A 27,737-nucleotide genomic window follows, 5' to 3' on the forward strand; every position below is an offset into this window, starting at 1 on the left:
CGGCGTTCCGTTTGTTCTCAGTTCCGCTCCGGCCGTCGGCGAGGTCGCGTTTCGCTCCGGGTTCTCAGATTGTCGGACGAGGCGAAGAGCCACGTGCATTTTCGCCAAACCGAGTACCGAATCCCAGGATGTGACCTCGGATCTGCGTTCGCACTACATCCGGACCTTCGGCAAACAGCCCTCCCCCCCTTTCTTGCCCCTTACCTTCCGCCGGTTCCATAACCGGTCTGATCTATGTCAGGAACAGTTCTCCCCGCTTTAAACGCACTCGAAAGCAGTCGAGCTTTTTCTTAGAGATACGATTTTGAGCAGTTACTGGCTCCCTATATTGTTCAGATTCACTCCGAATAGTATTCCAATCAAATAAGACATCGATAACTGTGCCTCTAAGTTTGGCTGAATCGGTTCGAACTGGTGCAAGAACTAGGCTGAACTTGTCCGCGAGACTTTTTATCCCTGATCGAGTTTCGCGCATTTAAACAACGACGATACAGTTTCGCGATAAGATTCAAACGTCTTTTATCGTGCAGTGAAATTGTGTTCGGCTTTATCGTCTTAATCAGGAAACTCTCCTCGGGATCAAGATCGCACCGTTTCTCTGGCTGATTCGTTAGGTGAGTTTTCCCTTTCTCTTGTAAATTCCTCTCATTTCTTTTAATGTCTTTTTGTTTATCCAAAATCTTTTCACAGAGTGAACAATTAATGATTTCATCATTATCAAAGAGCCATATTCGCTGGTGATGTTAATAGCCAACAGTCATGTAGTAATAGTCGTAATAATAACCCATGAAAAATTTTATCGTACAAACGATTCGTTACAAATTCGCCTCCAAAGTTAATCGACGAATATTACATAGACTGTTGAATCTCCATCTAAATTATAACGACAATTACTACCAAAATTATCTGTACTTTTGCAATTATAAAGTTTTCACTGATTTTCGGACTATTCTTCATCTCTGATCTCTGACACCAGACTCCGGGTCAATTTTCATTCGGTTTCATTCGCTTTTCGACTTACCACATCTAATAATAACTGAGAGAAATGTTAACGATCGTACTTTCAGCTTTTGCTCCAACAATACTTGCGGAACAATTGGAGCAGCAGTTACGTGATTCTTGCATTAACATACAATGAATTTGCATTCGTATGTTCCGTCAACGCTTCTAGACTAGCACGGTCAAAGCAAACCGTAATAGTAAATAAATTTGGGTCACCTATGACGCAGATATGACCAGATTTCTTATCCTTGACTATCATTATGTGTATAGAACATGAACTTTCGTGACATTAGACAATGACTTGAGCGTGATTTTAACACCCGAGATATTTTGATTAATGTGTTTGGGTGAAAATATCGAAATCATAATTTCAGTAGCCGGCGATATTGACGGTAAGCAGTAGTGATCGGACCCTTCGCGATTGCTCGTGCATTTGTTGCGATTCTGATATCTGAATATTTTGTTGTACCAATTCACCTGACTAAACCTCGTTCAAGATTGTAACGCGTTCCCTGCAGCAGAGTTCAAAGAGTTTGTCACTGCAGTTTAAACAGAAGATATTACCCCTGGGTAAAATGCTCCAGCAACTTACCGTTCAAGATACTTGTTACAGTAATTATTACACCACGCTTTTTCGTCATTTAATGGGATTTTTAACAGTTTTAAGTGGTCGTTTACCGACAGTGCTCTTGACTGTATACACTAAATGCACTCTTCTTATAAAAATAAACGTTTTCTCTGAGTTATTTCTCTGAGAACAGTTTTCCCAGAGTAACTGTTATACCCGGAATAACTTTGAAAATCCGGTACACAGTTCGTTTGAAAAAGAGAAGAAAATTATCAACGAGATTACAAGTTCTGTAATTTTTTTTACACACGTATCGTACGCTGACTTGAACATTTTCTTCTAGTTTGTTTTCTTCTTTTTTTGGGACAGGCATCTCGAGGGATGAATATTCATGAACAATTCTGAGTACAGCTTAGGTGTAACATCAGGATTACGTCGGTGTGTTACAGATACATGAACTTGTCGAACTGATCGCAAAGCCGGATCTCGGCCAGCCAGAGATTCAGCTCAAAATCAAGTCCAATCTGACCCTACTGTGTCATTCCTAAGAAGCTTATTCCAATCAAAGATTGCGCTCAAACTATAGTGATGATAGACTGTATATGATTTCTCTCAAACTTCACTTTCACCGTTCGATTGATTTCATTCAATCTTATCGCATTTTATCTGCTTTATCAGGCCGGATCTGGTTTAAAACCACGAAGGCTGTATTTGAGGTTAAATTTTGAAGGGTTCAGACAATAATTGCCGTCCATGTGTTTGATTGTATAATCTCAACGATTCGTTATAACTATTGAATCCAAAAAGTTTTATACAACCATCGTTTATCAGCTGGCAGTTTCAAATCCCATTGAATTCGCCATTTTATTATCGATCACCAGTAACTAATTCTTCTACAAACGTCTTTGCGGTTCATTTCAATTCGTTAACCTCCAAACTCCTGAGTCAAGAGTTTGCTCACACTTTCTGTGCACTAGTTCGAACAATGTAGAATTCGATTTGCTGATATTTACGAGAAATGGATCAAATTAATCAAGTCTATGGACAGTATATTGATATAGGATAGAAAGGATGACATTAAGAAACCATTCCCGCATCTAGGGATGAACACATTTTTTTGGGACGAATCGTGAAATTATCAGGTTCGGCCATTACAGCCAACGAGTTTGAGCCGTGCGAGCTTGAGCAAACAGAAAAATTACCCGATTCAATGCTAATGTTCTCTACACCATAATTGAATATATAAAAAATCGTCGATGGTGAAAGTCAAACGGAGGTCGGTTTGGTATGGAATGACTCATATTCAGAATTAATTTTCCAGACACTTCTACATAGTACACACAATGTTTTTTCTGTCCGATTGTGACAATTGGCTTTGAGCACAAATTACCGTACTGCCTCTACATAGGGATACGAGTATCTCCGATTCCACTTGTTTGCCAAATATCTACCCACAACAGATACGAGTACGTGGTAGGCATATCGATTTACCGGCGGAACGCGCCGCGGAAAAATAGAACAAAGAGAATTTAAAAAGGGGGAAAGAGTCGAAAAATCAGGAAATTCAAAGTGAAGGGATTTCAGGAGAACAAAAGCCGAATCGCCTGGATACACCTCGTCGTCTGGGTACTGGCGGATTTTACAGAGCTCGTGTGGAGGGTAAAACGGGTCGAGGCTCCGATGAATGGATCAACTAATGAATAATGATACTCGAGGAGTTTCGCCTTTAATTGGTTCTGGGCATATCATTGTGTCGACCGTCTGCCCACCAACAATGCCTCGCATTCAAACACCGTCCATCCGTCGTCTCGTCTCGTCTCGTCCCGTCCCGTTCCGTTTCCCGGTGTATCGATTACCCCCCGATGTCTATTGAAACGGTACCCTTCATCCCATCATCGATCTAACCTTCGTACTGCATGATTTCGGTGTTGTACACGCGTTTATACGCGTACCTTCATCGCACCAAATCTTTCAACCAACTCCGGATGTGATGGTGAGCCTGCGTCGTGGGTCCCGGACCGAAATGAAGGACCGTTTCAGTTGCCGATCTATCAAAAGTTGCTCGGTCATTCCCAGAAAGAAGGAAGAGAATACCAACAATTTTGGTACGTGTGAATATTTCTGTTTTATCGTACTTCGGCGACATGCCTACCTACCTCGGTTATTACGGTTGATCAAGTTTGATGGAAAATATCTACAATGGCAAACAAATATATCCACCACTTCTTACCGTCGAGTGATTGATCGGGTTCTTTACTTAATCGTCAAAAATTTGTCATCGAAACAATAGGTGGTAGTGCAGTGACTTCAGATGCGTCGTTACTGTGTCTAGGACAATCGTGCACCTTTCAAAGTTTTTCGGAAGTTATTACCAAAGTCAAGTCGCCGTAAACAAATGAAGACACAGAGGAAATTGTTGGGCTACATCCGTTGAACGTTATTCTTTGATGTGCAGTGACACAGGATTCCTAATTCATGGTAGATAATTATTACTTACTCCTCACTTCGCATTTCCAAACGTTTTGCCCTGTTATTCAACACCGACCGTTGAGCAGAGTTACGTCTGTCGGACGAATCTCATTAGTCATTAGGTAATAACCATGTTACCTAATGGAATTATCGAAAAAAGATGTAGATTGCCACTCCAAGTCCTTTACCGATACGATGTTCAGTACTTGACAGCCAATTGAAGACCATTAAAAAATGACAGTCGTTATAGGTAAATACGAATGATTAAAAAACTGGAATGGGAGTCATCATGATCGGCAAAATTTTCGACAACTATCCGTTTGAGAAATTTCATCGATAGCTTTTATCGTTACTCTGTCTGCGAAAGTTCGAAACACTTTTTCATCATCATAGAAAACTGTTGGACTACTTTACCAGTCACTTTTCGACATTTTTTTAGTCAACCAATCCCTCGCGTCGTTACGGCGAAATGGCCTTACCGCGGTAAGCGTATGCAGAGAGGGGCTTTAGAGTTACATTGCTGAAGAATTATGGCCAGATTTAACTTCGTGATACATGTATTATAATCGTAGATTTTCCCGGGAGTTGGAATTGTACCAAAATTTTCAGCCCAACTACCGTAAAGTGTGTAACCCTCGTAAAACGTCCGAAGGTTAGCGACAATTTCATACAAACTTTATTGCGCGTTACATGTCATACGTTTCTAGGTCAAATAACGTGGGTCATTTCCTTCAGATCTCATTTCCTGCACAGGATAAGGAAATTGATAAACTTTCGTTTGTTGTACACTTGTTTGTTTAATAAACGCGTATAGATAATACGTACACGTTGTACGTATTTCTTAAATTTCTTTCTGTTTCTGTACGCAAACTGACAACCATGATAGTTCTTTCACTGTACACCTGAATTCTTCTAGTACTATTACCTGATTTATCGGGACTCGACGGATCTGATTAAACTCCGAACAATCGTTATAGGTCATAACTGGATAACGAAATGAGTAATCAACTTATAGCAGCTGCAAGGTGATGAATCTTCGTTCGTATTTCAACAAACCGAGTTTACTTCGTCTTGAGTGACGTTTTGTTTTTTTTCTTTTTTTTATTTTGTATATATTTTAATTTGTGTTATCAAATCACTCAAAGTTTCAGGTCGTAAAATGCTAAATCACGACTTCTTATCAAGTGGAAGTTTCTTAAGTTCTCTTACAAATTTCGCCCTGAGAATGATAAAAATTGCATAATCGTATTGAAATTCGGAATGATTCTTTGTCAAACCGAAAGTCTTCTCAATCGTGTATTTTTGTCAACATGGCACGAAATCCAATTTCCGAATCGAGTAGATCAGCAGAATGAACTCAAGAATAGGTCAAACAATATTATTAGCTGTATCAATATTGATGGTTGATCCACTGGATCCACACAGTGATTGATCGTGTCAAGGTTGTGATTTGCTTGGTTTACCGGAGTCCTCGATAAGTGTTATGTGTACGGTTACGTCAATCGATACGAATTATTTAACAAATCGGTACGATTATGCCGATCCGCTTGTATTTTATCAAAAAAATTATCCATCGCCTGGCCGGAAGCTAACTGAAAAATTCACGAAGTGAAAAGAGCGTACTCGTACTTTAAATCAATAAAAACTTGTTTTAATGATTGAAAGGCGAGTTTTATCTCGCCGCACTGGCTTTAAGAAACCGTGTGTGTAAGGCTTGGGATCGTCGGGTCAACAACGCGTGAATGCCTGCGCAATACGACAGCGTCAAAGATTGAATATCAAGATAAGCCCCTGACCTATCGCAGCCGAGAGGATCGTCACACGTGACTCTTGTCTGTGCGACGATGATCATTTTCATTATTCTTGAGCGTCCGGTTACGATCCGTCAATCTCAAGATCACGTCTAATCGGTGCATTGATCGTCATCGATGAAATAATGCTTATTTCGTTATATTATCCAAATAATGATGCGACCTCTGATAGATTCAACAAAATTCTTTCACACGGCTTACTTCATCTATTCGGTTGATAAAGTCGAGTCAAGTTTACAAAAGTCGCTAATTGGTCACCGCAATCTAATTAATAAACTTCTAATTCTTAGAATATTTTTTTTCAGAGGCAAATTACTTTCTGCGACGTGTCGAAAAACTTGAAAAAAAAAAAAAAATAAGGTGAGCAATTATTAAATTTGGCTCCGTCCATTGATCTAAGAAAATCAGCACAACCAAATCAATAATGGTTAAATATCATCTAATGAGTCTATGTCACTGTTTGATGTTGCGTTTGATTCATGTAGCGTAAAGTAAATTAAAAGTATGATTTCTTTTTAATTGCTATAATTGAAAAATTATTTGGCAATGTTTACTAAATCGCATAAAGAGCAAAAGTATGTTTTTTCGGGTGCAAAATAATTCGAGGATAGTTTTTAGTTCCGTCTTCACAACCTTTAGTAGATTCTATAGTAAGCTCTAAATTTACTCGTATAGTGATACAATTTTGTTTTTCATAATTAGACATTTTGTTTAGGTGTACGCGGGATTTTTTCCAGACTCACTAATTCCGGGAAAACTAAAATTGAAAAATTGAGGATCAGGTAAAAACAAGCCCGCGATCGGCAATCCAATATCGTTCCTCCTCGTCTTTTATAATCAATCAGTTAACCAAGTGATTCATGAATGAAGGTGCGGGTTGTTAGACGAGAATCCACGAAACCTGGGGATCTTTCAGGGGTTAAGTACGTGGGATTAAATATTGAATTTTCGGAGGATACTCGGACGAAATTTTGGGCTTCGTTGGAACCACAAGAAAATGTCGAGGTTTTTGAGCCCCATAATACAAGACCTTTAATATTTAAAAGGGAAATCCGGAGTAAAAAAAAAAAATTTGACTTGGGCCAAAAGCCATCGTATAATTTGGCTACTACAGATTACTCTCAGCCTCGACATTCTCAATTAATTACATACGGTTTTCCATCTTTTTGGTAGTAGTAGCGAATTTTGTTGACTCGATAGTCATAAATGAAAACAAAAAATCACAGACAAAGGATTTGTTGAATTTACAACCGAATATGTCAAAGTAAATTATTTATTTCGGCTGACGGTAAACAATTTTGCGTCGTAAACCGTATTTATTTGAACGAACGAAACATTTCTCTCGCCGTATTTGGTCAGTACAATAATTTCTGTTTCTCCCTTTACACGCGTATAGGAGGTATTTCGACTCGACGAAATATCTTTGGACGTAGGTATAACTATGAGGCTCCAGTGTTCCTCTCACGAGTCTCTCGACTCGCTTCAGCAGACTTTCAGCAAACACACTTAGCAGCAGGGTGCTATATAAGTTATGCAAAGAAATTTGCCGAGGAAAAATTTCACCCGGCGACTCGAGGGTGTAACGATCCTTTTCTACGGAAATCCGCACGTTTCTTGGTACCACTATTCTCGTTTCGATCGAGGTGCACGACCACGGGTTCAAATATTCTCTGTGCACCTACCGCAGTGTCTCTCATGAATAAAAATCCCGAACCCAAGTAGCCTGCAGGTCGCAGCTCTTCGTTTTATCAGATAATGAATTAGTCGCACCGCCTGCAACGCGATGAACATTTTTAAGGGTGAATCGGACGTACAGTCAGAATCCAAAATTCATGAAAACAGGAAAGAGTTGCTTGAAAAATGTTTGGTTCATACTGTCGGGTCGTTGATTCATGCTTCGTACGTTAGCTCGGATTATTTTTACACCCTTGGTCGCGCGTTGTGCGAGGGCAGTTTCGAACCGTTTGATTCCACTCCATGGGTTCCCATGGCTGTGACTCGGGCCCTGAGTGTCGATTTGGGGGACGGACCGCCCATGGTGGACCATTGTGCTCGACGGTCAACCAATATCAAATCCCATTCAGCACGGTGCCTCGGCTCTTCGATCCATTATACTTCCATGAACCCACGTCTTTCCTGCTGCAGGCTCCATAAATTGAACAAATAAAGTCGGCACTCTTCCAGCCTCGAATTTTCTAACGACAAAACTGTGGGAAAGAGAATTTGTTGAGTCTTCATGGATGAAATAGATTTCATGCGTTAGACAAATCATTTGCTTTGAGTATTCTTCCGTGGCGATCATCTGTGAATAATGAAACACAGCTTAATACCGAATTTTCAATGGAATAGAATCATTTCTTATCTTTTTTTTATCGTTTTATTGTACCCAGAAAACTTGTCCAACCAAAAATACCCGAATGAAGATTATCAAGGCTCAAGACTCACTTTTATGGAAAGCTTTCAACTTTTCGGTATAAAGAAAATGTTCCGTTTCTCTCGTGGATCCGCGGATAGAATTTTTCATTCACGATTTTTGAAGCATGCGTAACATTATTGAGAAAATAGTTTTCACATTAATCAGAATAATTTTAAGCGTAAGGGAATATCTTGAGAAAATAAGACTCACGCACGGCGGTAATAGGAGCAAATTCCCACGGTATCGTAAAGTTATCGTTCGTTCTCAGAACTTCTCTGCACCATTATCCCCGTAGCGTGAAAAACAAACTGTACAAAACTAGGTACTATGTACGTATGAAGGTACGTGACGTGACTTCAGCCAGTCGTTCCCTGCACCGTGTAGCATAGATAGACCCCCGCAACTGTTGCATTGAAAATCAATAAATTAAAATTTCATTTTCAAGGAATAATGTCTGCGCTCCGCTTCTAGCTATAAAAATTATTAAACCGCTTTAACTTCCTTGAAATTGTAGACATAACACGTGATCCATCATCGTGAACATGACGACGTTTCTTCGAATCGATTTCCGTTCAATAAATAATAGAATTTGTAATTCTGTTTCCCCATGATATTTTTTTTTCTCTCCCATTTTTCAGCTTCCAGACGAGAAAAAAAACTGGCTGGGCTTGGTCCTCGTTAAATCGAGCTTTAAGATATTTTTGTCCGCGAAAGAATTTCGAGCATCCGTTGTTGCGTCGAAATCGAATATTCTCAATCTTCGCTGCTGATATGTATATTTATACACGGTATCTCGAGTATTTGGAATATTTTTCAGTGATTTATTACACCCCAAATTCTCTCCGTTTTATTATTATTCTTTTTTTTTAAATTTTTTTTTCTCTCGTGATTCTCTTTTTATTTCTGTACAGGGAATTCGAACAGCCCTGGTTAAAGAATCCTACACTCACACACACACATTCACTGCACGCATGTCACGTAATGGTGTGAATATATCCCCCATCCAGTCTGTTCTCTCCCCCAGCAACCGCCTTTTATCCTTCAGATATTAATTCAGCCACCGTTTGCAGCTCGTACAAATTTATTCACCGACTCATACACTCGATTCCCCACCGTCGCGTCGACGACGTATCCTATACAAATTTACTGTATCGCGTATCCCTTGAAATAAATTTCTCTCTTTTTTCTCTCTCTCTCTTCGTTCACATCCCACATCGCGGATCTGGTATAAAATGTAATTAATGAATCTCACCTAATTCCACAACGAAATTCATTTATTGCCAGAGAATTGAAACAGTAAAAATTTGCTTAGACTGCGTAGATGATTATCCAACAACTTATAACAAGTTCGATGGTAGCTAGTTATTCATTGTTAATTTGAAAAAGAAACACCGATACATTTGGGTGGGGGTAAAGATATACAAGGATGATTAGAAAAAAGAAGGATCGCAATATCGAACTTCCAGAAACGCGGAAAGCCGTTTGATACAATTTTAAAATGTAGAAAATCAAAATACACATTTTCCCGAATTCTGACGGTTCGATGTTTAGGCTTATATAATTATTCTCAGACCTTTCTACTTTTTCACATTTCTATGTTTGAACTTTCAACGTTATGAAATTCAATATAATCCAATGCAATGGATTTTTGTGAGTTTTAAAATGTTCCATTCTGAGCCTTCTGTTTCCTAACCCAAATGTACCCACTTTTATCTCCTAGTTTATTTCGTTCGTACAACCAACGAATCCATCTACAACATCGTTTTATTCATTCCTCTTTTCTATTCATCCTAACGGCAATTAATAAGTCGGCGTTGAGAGTGGGTGAATATAACAAACCCGGACATGATTTATAGATCTTTTGTTAGATAGGTATATCATTGGACTACAAAAATAAAATGAAGTTTCTAAACGCCCACCGAACGAGGCGCGTTCTGTAGATACGTTTACTGCCCGGCTCCAAACGTAGCATCCCATCGTAAATCCCACGTGATCTCATCGCGCCGGATCGGTAAAGAGACAGGCGGTCATTACACGTGCGTACGTAAAACAATGCCGTGAGACATTTAGAAAGACGTTTCTCAATGTTCCACGTGTTCTTGAACAAGTTTATACGTCGCATTGCGATATAAGTCTTTACATCTGTGCATCCATTCTACGCGTGTTTGTCAAAAAATTGATCAAAACTCACGCCAGTGAACATTTCCAACGAATTAAATTTTCGCAGCATCGCGATCGAGGAACATGAAACAAGAGATAATCGATACGCGGTTTCTTTCTTATTAGAAGGGGAAACGACGATAACAGGTTAGAGAAACGTCGAAAAACGAAAAATGGATCACGGCCGAAGAGTCGGTAGAAAGGATACGTCGCTGACCTTGAAGAGGCCGTGCAATCCGTCCGTCGTAACAGTGACCGATCCTCCCTGCACGAAAGACAAGCCGATAGTGGAAGATCGTCGATTGAAAAACTGGAAGACGTGGCTGAGGAGACACAGGATACAGTGCGAGGCGCTACGTCGCGGTGTTTCCAATCCTAAAGCGGACATGGTGATGAACAGCTGCGAAAAAGTGCGGGCTAAGATCGAAATGAGAAATCTGATGGAGTATGCCGCTGCTCCGGTGACGCCGATTCCCGGCAAGTCCACGGGGAGTCCCGGATTCTGGAAGGTACCACCGATCCTGTCGAACCACGGTAATCCCTGTCTTCCAGACGTTGGTCCTGTGCTCACGAAGAAGGAGCTTAACTCGTTCCCGACACTGGAGCACATCGAGGTCCCCAAGTGCATAAGGGAGGAGAAAAACTTGTCCAATTTAGAGGAATCGGTTCCCGGATGGAAGCGGAGTTCGTACCTCAGTAAAAGGAGAGAGGAATTGGCCGGCAACATCGCGATTTTAAAACCAAGTCGGCCCGAAACTGAGACCGACCTTGTGGTGCGAGGACGGAGGTTTGGCTGCTCCGAAGAAGAGCAAGAAGTGCCTCGGCTTCCCGTGATCAGTGTAACCGACGCTTCTATCGAGAGCGAGGAATCGGAGGTGAAAATCATGGCCGAGGAAGCGGTCGTTGTGACATTGGAGATAAACGGAGTTCGGGTAACCAGAGACGAGGAGAGGATTCATCAGAGATCCGAGGATCTCGTGTGGCCGTTGACATTCTTGAGCGCGGTGAACCAAAGGTCGAAGAAGTGTCTGCGCTTGGAGAACAAGGGGACCATGGTCATCGCTTACGAATGGCGCGACGCCGCCTGGGTATCGAAGATTTTACCCTCGGGTTCGAGAAGCGGGGCCAGCTTTTTCTTCAATAAGAATAAGGCCCTGATATTGCCCGGACAGAAGACCGAGATTCCGGTTTGGTTCCAGAAACGTCGAGCTGGGATCTTCTCCGAGTCTTGGCGGCTTGACACCGAGCCGAAACTCCACGGGGCGAATCTGATCGTGAGAATGTGGGGATGCGCTTCTTCCGAGGATTCGGGGTCTGGCCGATCAATCGACGCCTACTTGGATCGCTGCATCCGGGATACCAGCGTCAGAGAAACCCTCGACTTCGTCATCTCCAACGTCAGTCCGTCCAGGCCTCAGGAACCGGCGTACAAAAGCTGTTACCTGGAGGCCGAATTGTTCCGGGCTAAGAACCCTTCGTACTTTTATCACTCAAGTGCGATCACCGATTTGTACAAATTGTGGGACACTTGTTTGGCTTCTAATGTCGCTACTACGTGGAACTTGTCGTTGGTCGAGTTGCGAAGTCTTCTCTTGCGGATCGACGATCCTGAGCTCAGAAACGAGCGGCTTAAATTGTTCAGTGATCTCTGTAAAGAGTGTCTAAAGCCCGACGGATTTAGTACAGATAAAAGTGTCAAGTATGGAGTTGTTTACAATGTCCTGTGCGCCTTTGCCAATAGGATGGAAGAGGAGAGTGCGATCGTTAAACGAAGTTGCATTCTCAGGCAGCCGGACGACTTGGCGTCGATTAATTCCACCGTCGAAATTTCTCCGGAAAGTTCGTCGTCCGGAATGATGGGCATCAATGGGTGGCGCGGTAGCTTGAAATCCACCGAAATTTTCTTGTATGGACAAGTGTTTTATACCCGCATTTATGAACTTTTAGTTGAAAGTATGGAACAGATCTGTGCGGCTATAGACTCTGTCAACAATCTCAACGAGCTTGAACAATAAAAAATCTTTCCTCGAATCGAAATGTTGGAGGAACGAATTTCGGAATCTAATCGATGGAAAACGATTGGGTTTTAAGTTTTCATGCAACTTGCAGTAGCGTACAATTTCTGTAAAAAAAAATTTCTTTCCATCACGATGCTGAATTTCATCGATGATTTTCAACGAGCAAGCAGGAACAACTGTCTTTTTTAATGATGGATTGAAAAACATTGCATACATGTTGAACGTAGCTATGCCAATGAATGAGTACAGTGCAGAATATTGGTTGTGGCAAACAGACAGGAATTCAGAACTTTCGTCCGATGAATATTTTCACCCTTATCATTTTGTAGAGAGAATGAAAACCGTATCCTCGTCAGTGGAACGGACCAAAGTATTTGTGGATACATTTTTTACGAGCTTCTCTCTTCACGCTCTCCGTCTCTTAACGACCGGTTCTTAAGAGACAAAAGACTCTGTCCAAAGAGTATACGTATATGCTACGAATACCATCTTTCCGTTATCAGAATGGAAAAGGGTACAACTATATTCTAGAATTCCAATATTCATGCCGTCGTGCCAGGCATCGCGTATGCTGTTTCTTTTTTGCTGCGCCAATTCACCTTTACCACTCGAGCAAATTAAACGTCCTTGCTATTATAAAACCTCGCATGAATATGGAATTTATTACCCAATGTCGACCAATTACCCGTTACTGCCTCTCCGCAACTCCATGCATTGAAAATTTACCAACAATTTTTCACTGTGTTAAACCTGCAAAAATAAGGCTTTGAAGTATTGTAAAGTATTTGTCGAGGGAAACGAAAGAGAGGCTTTAATCACGTGTGATTAAATCTACAAGTTCCGTCACTATATTATTCTTACGTAAACGTGTACCGCTATTTTATTTACCATATTGGCTACTTTTGTTCACTTTTATGCTGTTATTTTTATCACTGGCGTAAATTTTGCCTCCATGAGTTGAGTTTCGAGTAATATTCGTAGAACAATGAACAGCTGCAGTTTGCGTAGTTGTATAAAGAAACGAATCTCTTTATCTACATTCTTGACGAAACTTTAACATTTAAAAAAAAAAAATGCTGATGTAATGAATTATATTTTCTTTTGCAAGTAGTTTGCTTCGTCTGGTACTAATTGTATTATGCAATCTGCTAAATGAGCAATATTTGCTAAAATCATTCTCAAACTCTCCAAACAATGTACGAAAATTTGTTTAGTCTCGTCGAGAAAATATTGATCGCACAAAATTTTCGAAAACGAGTTTGAGAATCTTTGAAAGTATTCCATAACTTTGATTGAACGTCGAGTAAAGATAGAAACCAGATGACTGGTTCTTTTTGTTTTATCTTTTCTTTGTTTTGTTTCTGACAACGTTTCTCAAATAAATTCCTTCGACGAAGATGACTTTGAAATTGTTACGATCCGCTAACGACCGATAAAACGTTGTTCTCTGTTCGCCTTGCAAGGTTGAACCTGTGCTCGCGTCATTTCGAATCGTTGAATATTTACGATATAGACGCATAACCGACGAGCTGTATGACTTGTAAACGGCTTGCAGCAGCATTCCTCGTACCGTTCGGACAGACTAGACGTCTAGCATACGCTCATCAGAGTCATGGGTGGGAAGTAAATTTTTAGTTTATGCTATATACGGAACAGCTGCGAAGAAATTGAATGAGCAGTCGTGACCCGCAGGTTAAATTTGAATATATGGTAATAAGATGTTGCGCTGGACCTACGAATTTGAAAATTATAAGGTTAAAAAAACATCTTCTTAAGTTATACCTCACGTCTGCACATCTGCGGAGGCTACTCGATCACCACCGATCGATGTTTCACGTCATATTAATTATTCCAGCTTTCGATTTCTCGTTTCGATCACGAGAATCCTAATAAAGTCTTGTTTTGGAATGAATTATTCTAATCAGCTTCTTTGAGGGTCTGTTACATCTGCGTATAGAACGTATAGAAACGATGTCAGATCAGGCAACAACTCACATACATATACATTATTTTCTCTCTGATAAACTGTACGTCTTGGCGTTTGTTTATTTTATTCCAAAATTCAGATACATTGTGTCGTAATCTTATAAGTATAGCTGAAATAAGTTCGAGTCTTTTTTCGTCACAGATTACCCAATGTCAGTTTATACATTTCGGCGAATTTTTCTGGGAATATCGAAGTTCAATTACAATGAAAAAAGGGATAAATGAACAGTGACAGTCAGCAGCAGGATCGAAACGTCAATTTTTTTAATCAGAGTGGCCCGCGGGAAAGAGGGAGAGCGAGAAAACGAGGATGTTACAAACGATGAATTTGGTAAAAGTGGTTGAAAATTTAAATTAGATACTCGCAAGCTACTCTGTTATGTAAGCACGAGGCAAAACGTCGGGTGTATAACATTGAGAAATATTTAAATTTGAATCGCACTCCATGACGTACCGTGTTTAATTGAGTGTAAACAGAAGTCTACATGAGCCGTCGTAAAAGAAAGCTATAGCTGTATGGAATGTTCATTTCGTTTTACTCATTTTTTCTTTTTTTTATTTTATTTTATTTATTTCTTTTTTTTATACATATTATATCCGTACGATAGCCGGAATGGTCTTGAAACGGGCTTTTAACTGTGGAAATAGCAAAAAGTAGTCGAGTACCATTAGAATAATTCACGGAATTCAAGAACTCAAAAACTTGGTAATATTATTCAATACCGTATAATAAGATGGAAATCGAGTATTCGTCTATTTGTGATTAATTTTCAAGTAGCCAGAAATTATGTTTTTCATGCTCGTTATCAAGACAAACTAGGCGCAGTGAAACCAGGCATCGAATCTCAACAACGCGTTATCATATTTTTTTGCTCATATGTGATAAAATTTATTGGTATGGAAGCTCGATGAATTCAGCATCTGCAATATGTAACAGATGAAACGTATGAAGTACATCGAATTACGACTCAGAAACTGCGTCTTGTCCTTCGATGATGTGTACCAAACGAAAAAAGCCGGCTAATTCTCGTGTAGAGCAAAGCGGTGGCCAGCAGTTTTAACACAGTTGACATATCGCTCCCTGCGATCGTTTATAAACAATTTTTTATAACCAGTAGCTCAAGCAGATATCCGTGTGTGCGCATAATGACCGTTAGCAATCTTGGACTAAATTTACGAATCACGTTACGCATGCTTGTACAAGAAAAATGTGACACATGCTCCTCCGGCATTTGTTTCACTCACAGATTAACTAAGAGGCTCATAAATATAAACCCCAAATTGACTAGAATAATTTTAGCCACCTCGTATGATAGGCTCATTTTCGAAGTGTAATTACTGTGACACACGTGTGGAAATAATAGCGCCAATGTATTTGCCATCGAACCCCGAAGTTGCCTAATCTATGCTCCCGATAAAACGACCCGTGCAGGATGCTTTTCTAGACTAACTTTGCCAGTGACCGCGTACTCTAAAGTTTGACCCTAGGGGCAAACGGACCGTCCAACTCACACGGATAATGATATTGTTGTCTGGCCATATGTTGCGCTAGTCAGCTGCTACCGATTAGAGTCGACTGGCTGCTGCAGCGGTTGCCGAATATCAGAACCGACCATTCATCACTCGCAGTATTACATCCTTCTATTGATCGGTCCATTTGCCGTGAGATAATCGTAAATATTGCTAGTAAAACCTGTCTGTCAAGTTTTCGATGCAGATTACTCGTGCTAGCAAATTTTCATGGATTTTTCCATCAGAAGTCAATCAGTGCCGTTAAAAACAGATCGTGATCGAGGATGTAATCGCTCAACATTTATTACAAAAGTAAACCTTGACACGTTTTATTCGCATCACCCGTCCCATTTGAATACAGCAAAAGAATTACATCATGACTCTTGAATAATCGGGCAATTGCAGCCAAAAGTCACTGTACTATAACTGTACTGTGTTTCTCATTCGGGTGCCGCCTGCAAGTATATTTTTCCACATGGCCATTATGCGATCCCCACTTCTGCCTCTTATACAATATTGTCACTTTAGGCTGATCCGACTGAGCACTTTACAATGTGCTTTGGGGTTCTTAAAGTCTGTTTACCCGGTCTTTTTCATCCATTGTTATTTCATGATTGCTATTCACATTTACTCAGTCTACGGAATCCGGATACTTTACACACTTTTCAGTAGGCGGATTATCAGGCGTAAGGAGTTACCTAGACTGATGTTAAAAAGTTGAACGACGTTGGTATTATCATTATTCGATATTTGCCGCCGTACAGTTCATTCAGATTTCTATAATCTCAATTTGGAACCAGGAATAGCACATGGTTCGGTAACAGACGACGAGTGATGAAAGTCGTGTTCGTTACGCACGACTGTACAGTGACTTTACGGTTAAAATTCATCCCGTTCAACGGTATAATAATCTGATTGCTTGACAACGGTTGTACAAATCGCAGAAGAGCCTCGACGGTGAAACCCAATCCAATTATCCGGCAACCTCGGTTCTATCGCGAAGATTGCATCGCTACCAAGTGTTGACGAGTGTGTGTTCGTTCCGAAGGTTCTTTCGTCCTTTCCTTCTCATTTATTCCCCCCCCCCCTCCCTCCCATTTTTTTTTTTTTTTTCTTTCTTTAAGCCAGAAATGGACAGACACTAGAGCCCAGCACTAGCATCTGGTTAAGGAGGCTGGGTGAGGATTCCATCGGTGGTCTGAGCCACCCCCTGACCATGTTGGGTGTGCGGCACGCCGCATCGATGCCTGTAAGGGTATGCCTGCCTACCTACATCCAGCAAGTTGCACAAACGCAGAACGATCCTCGAACGATATCTCGACGGCGGCTTCGGACTGCAGCCGGGTACACAGTGCTCTGCCCTTGTTAGGCGAGCCTCCGGGGGTTCGTGCCTCTTCGGGAACAGGAAATCGACCATAAGGTCGTCGGGCAGGTGCCTGGCGAACTACATACCTCGATCTATACCTGCCGGCTCCTCTTCCTCCCTCCCTTAAACGCCTTCGCATCTGCCCCGGCCTGACCACCGTGCTTTAAACCCCCATCATCGCGGACACCTTATTCCGACAAAATCGAGGGGGACGGAACCCTGTTCGATCGTTAATCGGCGCTACTAACTTTTGGGATACTCTGAACGACGAGGTCGAGCTTAAGCCGTTACTGTTCACCAGAGAGTCAAACTTCAATTTCTATCCTAGGCGCGTAACAGAACTTTGATGGAATGGGTCGTCCTCTTGTTGACTGCTGACCGGTGTTGGACATCGTGATAAAACCCTGTCTTTGTGATGTAGGTTTTTAATAAACTTATTCATAAAACATTGCACTGTCTGGAAATAATGTTCTGCTTTTCAATTTCACGAACTAAGCTGACTGGTTAACGTTGAACTCGAAACTGCTCAAACGGTGAGAACAGTTTCTTTTATAAAAAAGTTCAACACTTATGCATAGAGACTGGAGTAAATGAATGCAAACCAATCGCTAATGGTGAAACTACGTTCAAGAGTTGTTCGATAACGATTCCGTCAACGAGTTATGTGAGGATTACGCTACCCTTCGAAAAACAGCGCAAGCCTCGATCGAATTGGGACCTTGAAAATGAGTTTCAGAACTTCGCTGATTGGATTTAGATCACATGGTCAGAAGAATTTGGTTTTCCAGTAAACGGTTCGAACGTCACCGATTCGGATTTCTCCCCATTCGTCGTTACCTGCGACAGCAAACATACGCACAACTCAGCGGTATGATCAAAGACTAATGAGTACAAGCTTCTCCCGATCCCTGGAGACAAAAACCAAGAAAGACTCTCCACTAAAACCAGCGTACATACGATACCTATGTATGTATTCCTTGCACTAGCGGCGGTTAAACGATCGATGGAGGATGGATAACGAATGGAAAACTGGTGAAATAACCTAAATTACGTGATGGCTTCCAACCTCGAGTCGTAAAGTGCCGCCTGAAACACACTCACAACCATTGACGAACGTGACGTGGTGGCATGCGATTGCACCTACGTCTGCACAGCGAATGGGGCGTCTATCTATTCCGTTGAGGACAGAGAGAGAGGGAGAGAGAGAGAGAGAAAGAGAGAGAGAGAGAGAGTCGACTCGAACACCTAGAAGATAAACAAGCAGCGCGTTTAGGAGTCCGCGTTTAAGGGTCGCATAAAGCGTGAATTAAGGTCAGTTAATCCGGTCCTTAACTCGGCGAGTCTGTATCTTTCGGATCACCTTGGGGATCTCGGCGAAACAATTTAACGACCGCTGTACGGGCGTTAAGGTTAAGGCAGGCACTATTAGGTCCCACCCAAAACGTTTGCCGAGTGTTTAGTCTACTCGATGTCGTGCCTACGGTCCGGCCATTTCATACCGTATAATAACCAGTTAACAAACAGCTGACTTTGGTAGTACGCAGGCTCGAATTCTTGACTTCGTTCAGACATATCCTAATAACTGTATACCTGCTTTTTCACTTTAGAAATTTGATTTCTCCTCAAACTCGTGATTTTTCTCGAAGGTTGACCGGCTGTGAAATTGACCCAAAATTACTTGTACATCGTCAAATTTTTGTGATATTTTTATTTTCTGTATTACGGTAATTTTTTAATTTTTTTTTTTTCATTCACCCAGAAACTGTTTTCTCCGTCAATAATATTGCGCGCAAGGTTTGGAATATGTTTCAAATCGCCGAAATTATCACGTTCGTAAACTCGTTTCCGAGAGTAAGAAACACGCGAAAGCTGGACAAGACGATTCTACATCCATAAATATTTTCAACCATCGACTGATAGTGGATTTTATCGAAGCGTGAAAATGCTTGCAATAATTTGTTGTGAGCGCTTATTAGCCTGTTTAACGTCCATCATGCGTCAGCTGTGGAGAAAAATCGAAACGATTTCAAGGGAAAATGTCCGGTAACACAATATGTGAGGCTGATCTATCGGAGCTCGGTCGATAATTAATAACATTCAGGTTTTATATTGTAACGTAGATAGATATAAATTATACGCTACGTTGCGCATGCGGTACAATTAAAATATGCCTCGTAATAAATGGCTGTTAAAGACGATTTACCGGTTTTTCAAGGAGGTTGTACGAAATTTAATATCTTTCTTCTTCTTCTCATCATTTTCTTCTTCTTCTTTTTCTTCGTATTTTTTTCCTTCCCGTAATAAAGTATGCACCGAGTTGGCGAAAGCTAAAATTATCCGTAGTTAATCCGCGACGCAAGCTTCACCTACTACGCCATTTTGAATTCTTGAACGATCACGAGGGGACCCTTTGCCTCCCAGTTCGTCTCCAAGTCGCGAATCACGTCTGCAAATTTATTCCTCAAATTATAACCGTGGTTCTTTCGAAGCTGGGACCTTGAGTGTTTTATGACGTAACTGCAGATTATGGTGTGCTCGTAGAGATTTGCGCCAACGATGACTGTCATTGATGCGATTTATTAGTCCAGCTGGTGAACCACGTGGCCGAGGAACTAGAGGTCACTGATTGAAAGAAATGAGAAAAAAAATTACATCATCAAATTGGTGACACTGAACAGTGCACAAATTTTAGCCTCGCTTCAATGGAGCGCGTGTTTCCGCTCTCAATCTATTAAAATCCAATCGCTCAGTTCAGCATTAACGCGCTGACAGAAAATACACGCGTGCCAACTCGTTAATCTTGTCAGGTTTTATATTCGGCGTCTTGCAGTCACCGTGAATAGTATCACGCCGGTGCTTAGCAATGCTGGATCCAAAATTACGTCGAGGCTTCACTTCGCGGCTCGGTATTTAGCAATTTCCTGCTCCGTCTTCTGTCCGTTTTTTATCCAAAATCACAAGTTATGCTTTTCTCGAGATCTTGGAAATAAAAACTCGCTGGGAAAAATGTGCTTGCTGGTCTCTGAGACGAAACATGTGGTATAACAACTCTAGAAAGTGTCAAAATAGAGTTGCGAGTAATTATCAAAACATGGATAATGAAAATATTTTTCTTTCGAATTTCTGCACCGAGTTTCTTGCTCGTTAACTAAATTTACCCAAAAAAAAGGTGTTTACCGATACGAAACAATTCGATGTCTGGAATGCTTTGCTAAAATTGCGGAATAACAAAATTTCATGTAGCAAACAAATAATAACTAATATCGGGTCTAATAATAGTAATAAAATTTTGAAGAAGAAAAAAAAGTTGCTAACCGTAATTCAGATACAGCAGGTTAATTGTTTCAACTAACTAAATACTTGTGATATTGCAAATCGAGTAATAAATTCTTGAAAGAAACTATTATTAACGTTAACGTGTAATTTTTAACGAAATAGAAATTCATCGATCACAAATCGTGTTAATTTCGAATCTGTTAGAAAATTTAATCACGAATTTATTATTCTGGTAAATTTATTCCTTAAAATTGTAAACAGCGAGTCATTGACATAACAACATATAACCGCAATGCTTGCTCTGCAAAATAAACAATAATTCACTTTATCATTTTAAACTCGTTGCTCGAACATTTTTTCTCGATAAATCATATATTGTTTGTATTAAATTCAACTTGACCAGATTATCAATCATAGCATTCCAACTTCTGTGTCATCGACGTTCATTGATCTTGTTTGTTTAAGCTGAACATCCGACGCACCCTTGATCTTCATAAAGTCGTTTTCATCGACGGCAATCTGAAGTGTTTCTTCCGATAATCCGCAACGCCTCGTGACCGTACATTTTCAATTTAATTCCCTTACCGTTCTACGACACGTAGTTCCTCGAGTACGTCGTAATAAACTGATACGTGTATACATATATGAATAAATTGCGGGTCGAAAGTTCCTCGCGATACCGACATTGCCTTGCTTATAAGATAGACACGAGGCGTAACGAATTGATCGTGTATGAAAACAATACACGTTTGCTTCTCGCGAGCCAACTTGTCTGTCTGTCTTCTCGGGTTGCGCCAAGTACATTAAATTGCACTTAAGACTACAACACGCGCATTTATAATACCTGCAACGGCTTCACCCTTTTTACCGTCGTCCGCACCTTTCGCACCGGTACGTAATACACGGTACTGGGTATAACGGACGTCGTTTCGGTTTTTCTTCATAGCTTTATAATACTTTCAGTCTGTAGGTATAAATAAGGCAGGAATACTTACCGGCGTCGGTCTTAACTGATAGATTAAAAGTCTTTTAAAAAGAGTCGTGAACCGTACTTTGTACGGTTTTTTGCATCGTAAACTGTTGTATACCTTTAATAATTAACCCACGCCTGCGATATCGTAGAAAGCATATCGTTCAATGGTCAAAAACGCGCCGATGAAGATTTTATCCCTCGAGTTTAACGTGTTTCGTGTGTAATAATAACGTCTTCGTTGGCGAACGTTAAGTCGGTGAGAAATTTTTTTAAATACAGCTGACAAATGGATCGAAAAAGCGAGGAGAGAACCAAACTTCTAAAATTGTAATTCGAATTAGCTACATTTAACATCTAAACTGATGAGCTTTTCACGTATCTTTTTTTTTTTTTTTTTGTTTCAGGTGAGTTTTTGGATAAAGTTTACAGCCGCCAACCGCAAACCCTTTCAACTGATCTCGGCAATTGAACCAAATTTTATTTGATCCTCTATTTCTTTACGTCAAAGAATTGAACTAAAAGCGAAATATGCCTGCTCTCCTCAACGATCGTGACCTTCTAGAAGTCTGACCTACAATCTACGTTGAAATAAATTTACTACTCCATCAGACCCGCGTGAAATCGTAGATTTTCGGGTGAATTGTGAAATTTGATCAATTAAACGGATATTTTAGAAAAAACACAAGGCATGCGTTCCTGATATCAAGCTTGCTGCTCGTTCAATCTTGTCTTAATACACTCTGATTTCTAGTTTATTATTCGACAAAACAAAGTTCAAAGTTGTGCGTAGCAGGATAAAAAAAAAAAAAAAAAAACACTCTCCGGCCAGAGATGTGTCTCGAATTTAATTATAAAGAGTCGCTTTATTTTTAAACATCTCTTTGAAGGCAAAAATATTGACTTTACAATAAAAATTCAAATTACATTTTTTTACAGAATGAAATTTTATGTAAAATGCATCGAGGAACAATAGTCCGTATCGATAAGGGCGACTGAGTGGTGACGTTTAAAAAAATCATCACTTTGACTCTGTATTAATGGGGAAATTTCTCGATTGCGTCGAACGACCTTTCAGAATTGTATTTTAAAAATACCTACCTGAAGAATTTTACTTTTTCTTTGCACATGCGACAAGTTTCCGAGTTCGGAGTGAGAAAGAAAATGTCACTTCCAAACGCAACGCAAGTGTTACGCAATTATCCGTACCAAATGGGTGATTATTTTAGTTTCAAAGACCAGGCTTTTCATGCAATGGAAGAAAAATTGCACATGGCGAGGGATATCCGATCAGGATTATACTCTTGCGAAGGTTACCGGTTAACGATCGGATAACGAGCGAACGCATGGCCAGTCATTCAGTCAGTCAGTCAGTCAGTCAGTCAGCAAGTCAATCAGTCAGTCAGTCGGTTAACTCTGCAGTGTCGACTTGTTTCCAACTAGTTTAACACGTTAAGATAAATGGATACCGTTCCCCGACAGTTTAGACAGATCGAAGTTACTAACAACTCCGGAGAACCCGTGCCGCATGCATGAGTCCTGATGTAATAATCTCACAATCAGCCTTTGACGGGTTCGTATCACCTGCCGGTATACCTGAGTACATATCCTCAGGATAAGCAGGAAAACAATTACGTCACGATCATCCGAGCTGGAAAATTAGGGGGATGATCAAACGCGCTAGGCTGCTGCGTTGCTGTCGAAAATTTATATTCACCTTTTCCTTTTCGGTAATTTTATCACAAGATAATCGAACACTGAGAATTTGTCGAATTAATTATCAATTCATTATATTCGTAAGGTACGATGATTTGCTAAAAACTCTTGAAATGCAATTAATGAAATTTTAAACAAGCGCGATAGCGTTAAAATTATGTAAAATCTGATAGAATCATTCGATTTCACGTCACGATGTTTTAGTTTGTTAGACTAATCATTGTTCGCACGTTCATAGACATGGATTTTTTTTTTTTTTTTTTTTTTTTGTGGGGGAAGGGATAGTAAATTAATTATTGCTGTTTCTTCGATTATTTACCGATATCAAAAAATATCAAAGTATCTGAAATACAGACCCTAGTTTATAACATTAGTATTGCTTTGGTTCGCAGTTTTCAGAAAAATCTTCGTTGCTTACGGATATAAAAATTTGTTGAATTCTAAATTTCCGACTATATCGTAATAAATTTAACAAAATGTATTGATTCCTGATTCACCAACCTTCTCGATATTCTGCATGTGACATTGAGAATCCAGCAGAAGATCAAATAATTACATCTCGTGTAAAGTTGCAAAAGAATAATTGAACCATTTCCGAAGGAAACAAGATCGTCACAACGGCACGTTTATTTTCAAAAAATTAACTACCTACGTGTGCAGAAAGTGGAAGATAATGACAATTGTAACGATGCCGACATATGATTGTTATGGGTATAACGTGTTAACAACAAGATGCGTGACCACCAGCTAGGCGATACGGAACAATTAACAGCCTTGTATACAATACAATTATATAATCAGTTATAACTACACACAGGTTTCATAAATCTGTACACGTCCACTTTGTAAATGATTCATTGCCGCTGCAGTCGGCATGTGAACCGAATTCTTCAACGGTCTGAAACTTAACGTTGCATACCGAGAGTAGTTTTTATCTAACATTATCAAGTCTATCAATCTGTTACCGCCAATACCGTTAATTGACTTCGGCTCTTCCGCCGTGTCGTTTCTTCGATTCCAAGTTGTTTTCCCGAAACGAATATAAGCACGTACATGTACTTGTTGCCCTTGTTAACACGGGCGTTTGATGAGATTGTAGGTACAGCTGGCGGTGAAACAATTCCAGGGTCTCGAGTTCTTTACTCCGTTTAGCGGACGCCGTGTGTACTTTGCGGGATTAGTTTTTCCGGTTTACCCTTCTCGTTTCCTGGTGGCAACAACAACAGTCCCTGAATGTTAATAATATCTGCTGCACTCGTAATTGAATAAACTAGAAACGTGTAACGATCCCTTCACCGTTGACGAACTCTGAGGCTTACCTTTTCTTTCAATGTGTTTGAGATTTTTTTTGCTTTTGTATTTTATTACCGATCATTTTGTATGCGAATAATGGTAGAAGGTTTACAAGGTTTCGTGTATAGGAAAATTATGCGGATAAGAAATTAGAAATAAGTGTTATTTTTCAATCAGTACATAATTTCTCTACAACGCAAAAATATGGAAATTGTAATATTCTACTATCGGTGGTTTAGAGCTCGATAGTTATTCAATTTCTTCACTCTGAGACTATTTTGAAAATTTACTTGAATGACGATTTTCGATATATATATTGCATAAATTTCTTGGAAACATTGTTTTCCGGAAATGTCTTAAACTAATATCAAATTCAATTTCAATGCTGGGGAATTTATTATTCTAAGGAATGCGTGGATCAAATCGAAAAAAATCAGTAACGATATTGTTAAGGATTCGAAAAATTCAATCCTTCATCAATTGCTTACAGTGTAAAAGATATGCGCCAGACATCCGGAGTATTTCGAGAATTCTTTCCCATTAAAAGTGTGTCCTCTCAAAACCGCAGACAATTCAATCGGTCTGGAATCTCCAAACCGCTTTCGGGAACTTATTGAGGTACCTTCGAAATTCATTCGAGACCCTGACTATAATCCTCAGAGAATCGTGAGGTTTGCGTGGAGGGTTAAGATTCTCTACCGATCCGAATGATTCGTATAATATTAGAAGAAGAGCGCAAGAATGAATATAATGACTATAAATAGACAAATAAATACAAGGGGAGGGAAAAGAGATAAGTGAAACAAACATAGAACTTTGTTACAGCTGCTGTTATTCTCAAGGTGCTTTTCTCCATGCTTCAAGTAATGCGAAGCTCGGAGACGTTACATTTTGGAAACAAACAATCTTGTCGCAGAATATAACCTTTATAAAATGAGGAATACATAACTAAGCTTTGTGTGAATTGTAAATTCGTTTTGAGAAAGAAATCGGTCACGTCAATCGATACGTTTTAGTCCATTTAATCCCTTGCTTAAATAATGTTCTTAAGTAATGTATTGTTCGAACTTTGCCAGTATAAAATTTCAAGCTGAAAAAAGCTTCTAAAAGTTAAACAACGATATCAGCTTGGGTTAAATTTCTTCAATCGTAACTTTAATTAATGCGTTTATATCTTATTTGTCTTATACACAAAGTTTCTACGGGCTGATATATTTATAGATATAACCTATTTAACAACTACTGTTTGTTCAGCTGGAAATGGAGAAATGGAACAAATATTTAGAATCGAGGATCCAGGAATGAGAAATTTTATGTATTCATCTTTGGAGGGTGTGTTTCAGTTCACTGACAAAAGCAATAATTTTACAGAATGTTCAAGTTTTTAATTTATAAAAATGAACGTTCCGTGTAATTATTGGTACGATATTAGTAACTTGTGTAGCTTATAAATTCCAAACCCAAGTACATTTCGACTTGATCGAGCATTCAATTTATCATTCGCATCGTGTAGCGTAAAATTTAGTGCTTCTTCCTATTGATACACCATAATTATTCCACGTTTAGCTGTCTCGGTCACTCGGCTGTATTAATTTGAAATACTTTTACAATACACATTCACTGTTGATTTCACTGGTGTAATTTTTTTCACGTTGATCTTCACACTCCGGTAAAAAAAGACCAGCTTTTTATGCAAAATCTTCCTCCCGGACAATAATATAACTCACTCTTAAATGCCGAATGAATCAATTACTGAAACACTTTACACATGACGATGAGTCCAACTCGACGAATGAGAAATGCAGGCGACCCGCTTATAAGGTAACAACGTGTTTTTGCGCTACGCCGGTATCATTTTCGTGAGAAAATCTTGGATCTCACAACCTGCGATTCACGTGCTCCGTGAGTTTGTGCGGTGCTGCACCATTGCTAGAGAGACGAATAGCGCATTCCTTGCATGCCTTCGACATGCAGCCGCGGCCTATAGGCGGAATTTTCGACGAAGAGTTCATCCTGAGAAAAATTTCATTTCTTACATAGTTATTAGAAAATTATAGTAAAATATGTTACCGTTTACAATATATTAAAACGGTTTACGATATTATTGTAATTGAAAAATATTAATTTTGTAAAAGTAACTATTTGTTGTGGTTGTAGGTGGATCGATACTGCGTTTTATGAGGTTGCAGTAACATCGAATATCTTCGTTTAGTTTCGTACACTTCTTCAGCAAAATAAGACCCTGATGTCAGTTTATTGTCGCATAAAAATCAAATTATCACAATTGTTTCAAGAAAATATAACACGAGTAACGATGTTAACAAAGAATCATGTCACATCGTACCCAGAATGAGTGTATTTTTTGTTTATGGTAAAAAAAAATGACAATTTTCAAGCCGACCTTGTGGTAACCATAGCTGAGATTTTCACTCGGTTCACCGACGCAGGCACGCAGCCAGCTCCATTTGTAGGTATAAATGTTGTACGCGAGGTCCTGTCCGCCTCTGATTTACCTTGTCCCTGCAGTCTCCACCCCCCGACCATTGACCTTTGACCCTCAACTCCGGCCCCTCGACCCTCCTGGAGGCAATGCACACGTCGAATCGTTCCGCGCCGGTAAAAAAAAAAAAATACATCCGAATTTTAAAGCCGTAGAAAATCAAGTTAGCGTTATGTGTAGAGAGCCCATTTTGGTAAAAAACGCGAAAGGCAAAACAATCTAATTCACTCGAGATTTTTATTTTTGCTCTTATTTATACGATACGTTCTTTTTGTATTATTTTTTTATCTTGTGCTTTAATTATGGTTTATGATTTTTTTTTTTTTTTTTTCGTTCAACAACGTTCACGTATTTTCTCCTGATTATGGTCTTGAAAAAACTTTCGAACTGTTATTCGAAACCGCGAATAAACGTGTGGAAAATGATTGTTCAATTAATTTCGGAAAAAAACAACGTCCATTTTAATCGGATTGAATTTTTCAGCTGTTCTTTGCGTTATCGTTCCTAACTTGAAACCTGGACTTTTTTTGCGAATAGTGATGCTAGTGCAATTTAATCCCGATTATTTATTCAAGTTTCTTTCGAGTAGCTGTTCACAGCAGACAGTAAAATTTTGTCAAGAACATAAATTTCGATCGATCAAAATTAGGGTAAAATATTTTCAATCGTGATTT

General features: G+C 39.7%; 2 protein-coding genes across 3 annotated transcripts in view; both read left to right on the plus strand.

Moving 5' to 3' along the window:
• The window catches only part of LOC124303515 (extracellular sulfatase SULF-1 homolog), an 85,788-nt gene continuing 58,051 nt past the window's right edge, over window positions 1-27,737 (plus strand). Inside the window, exon 1 of one of the 2 annotated variants that reach the window (XM_046760798.1) lies at window positions 1-614. The gene's annotated coding sequence lies outside the window, so the exon portion shown is untranslated. The remainder of the gene's footprint in view (window positions 615-27,737) is intronic. The other variant, XM_046760796.1, reaches the window with a different exon arrangement.
• Window positions 10,600-12,441, plus strand: LOC124302866 (MYCBP-associated protein-like). Its single transcript, XM_046759436.1, has one exon. The coding sequence runs from the start codon at window positions 10,600-10,602 to the stop codon at window positions 12,439-12,441; it is 1,842 nt and encodes a 613-aa protein (XP_046615392.1).

The sequence above is a fragment of the Neodiprion virginianus genome, chromosome 4 (assembly GCF_021901495.1).
Source record: "Neodiprion virginianus isolate iyNeoVirg1 chromosome 4, iyNeoVirg1.1, whole genome shotgun sequence".
Lineage (NCBI taxonomy): Eukaryota > Metazoa > Arthropoda > Insecta > Hymenoptera > Diprionidae > Neodiprion > Neodiprion virginianus.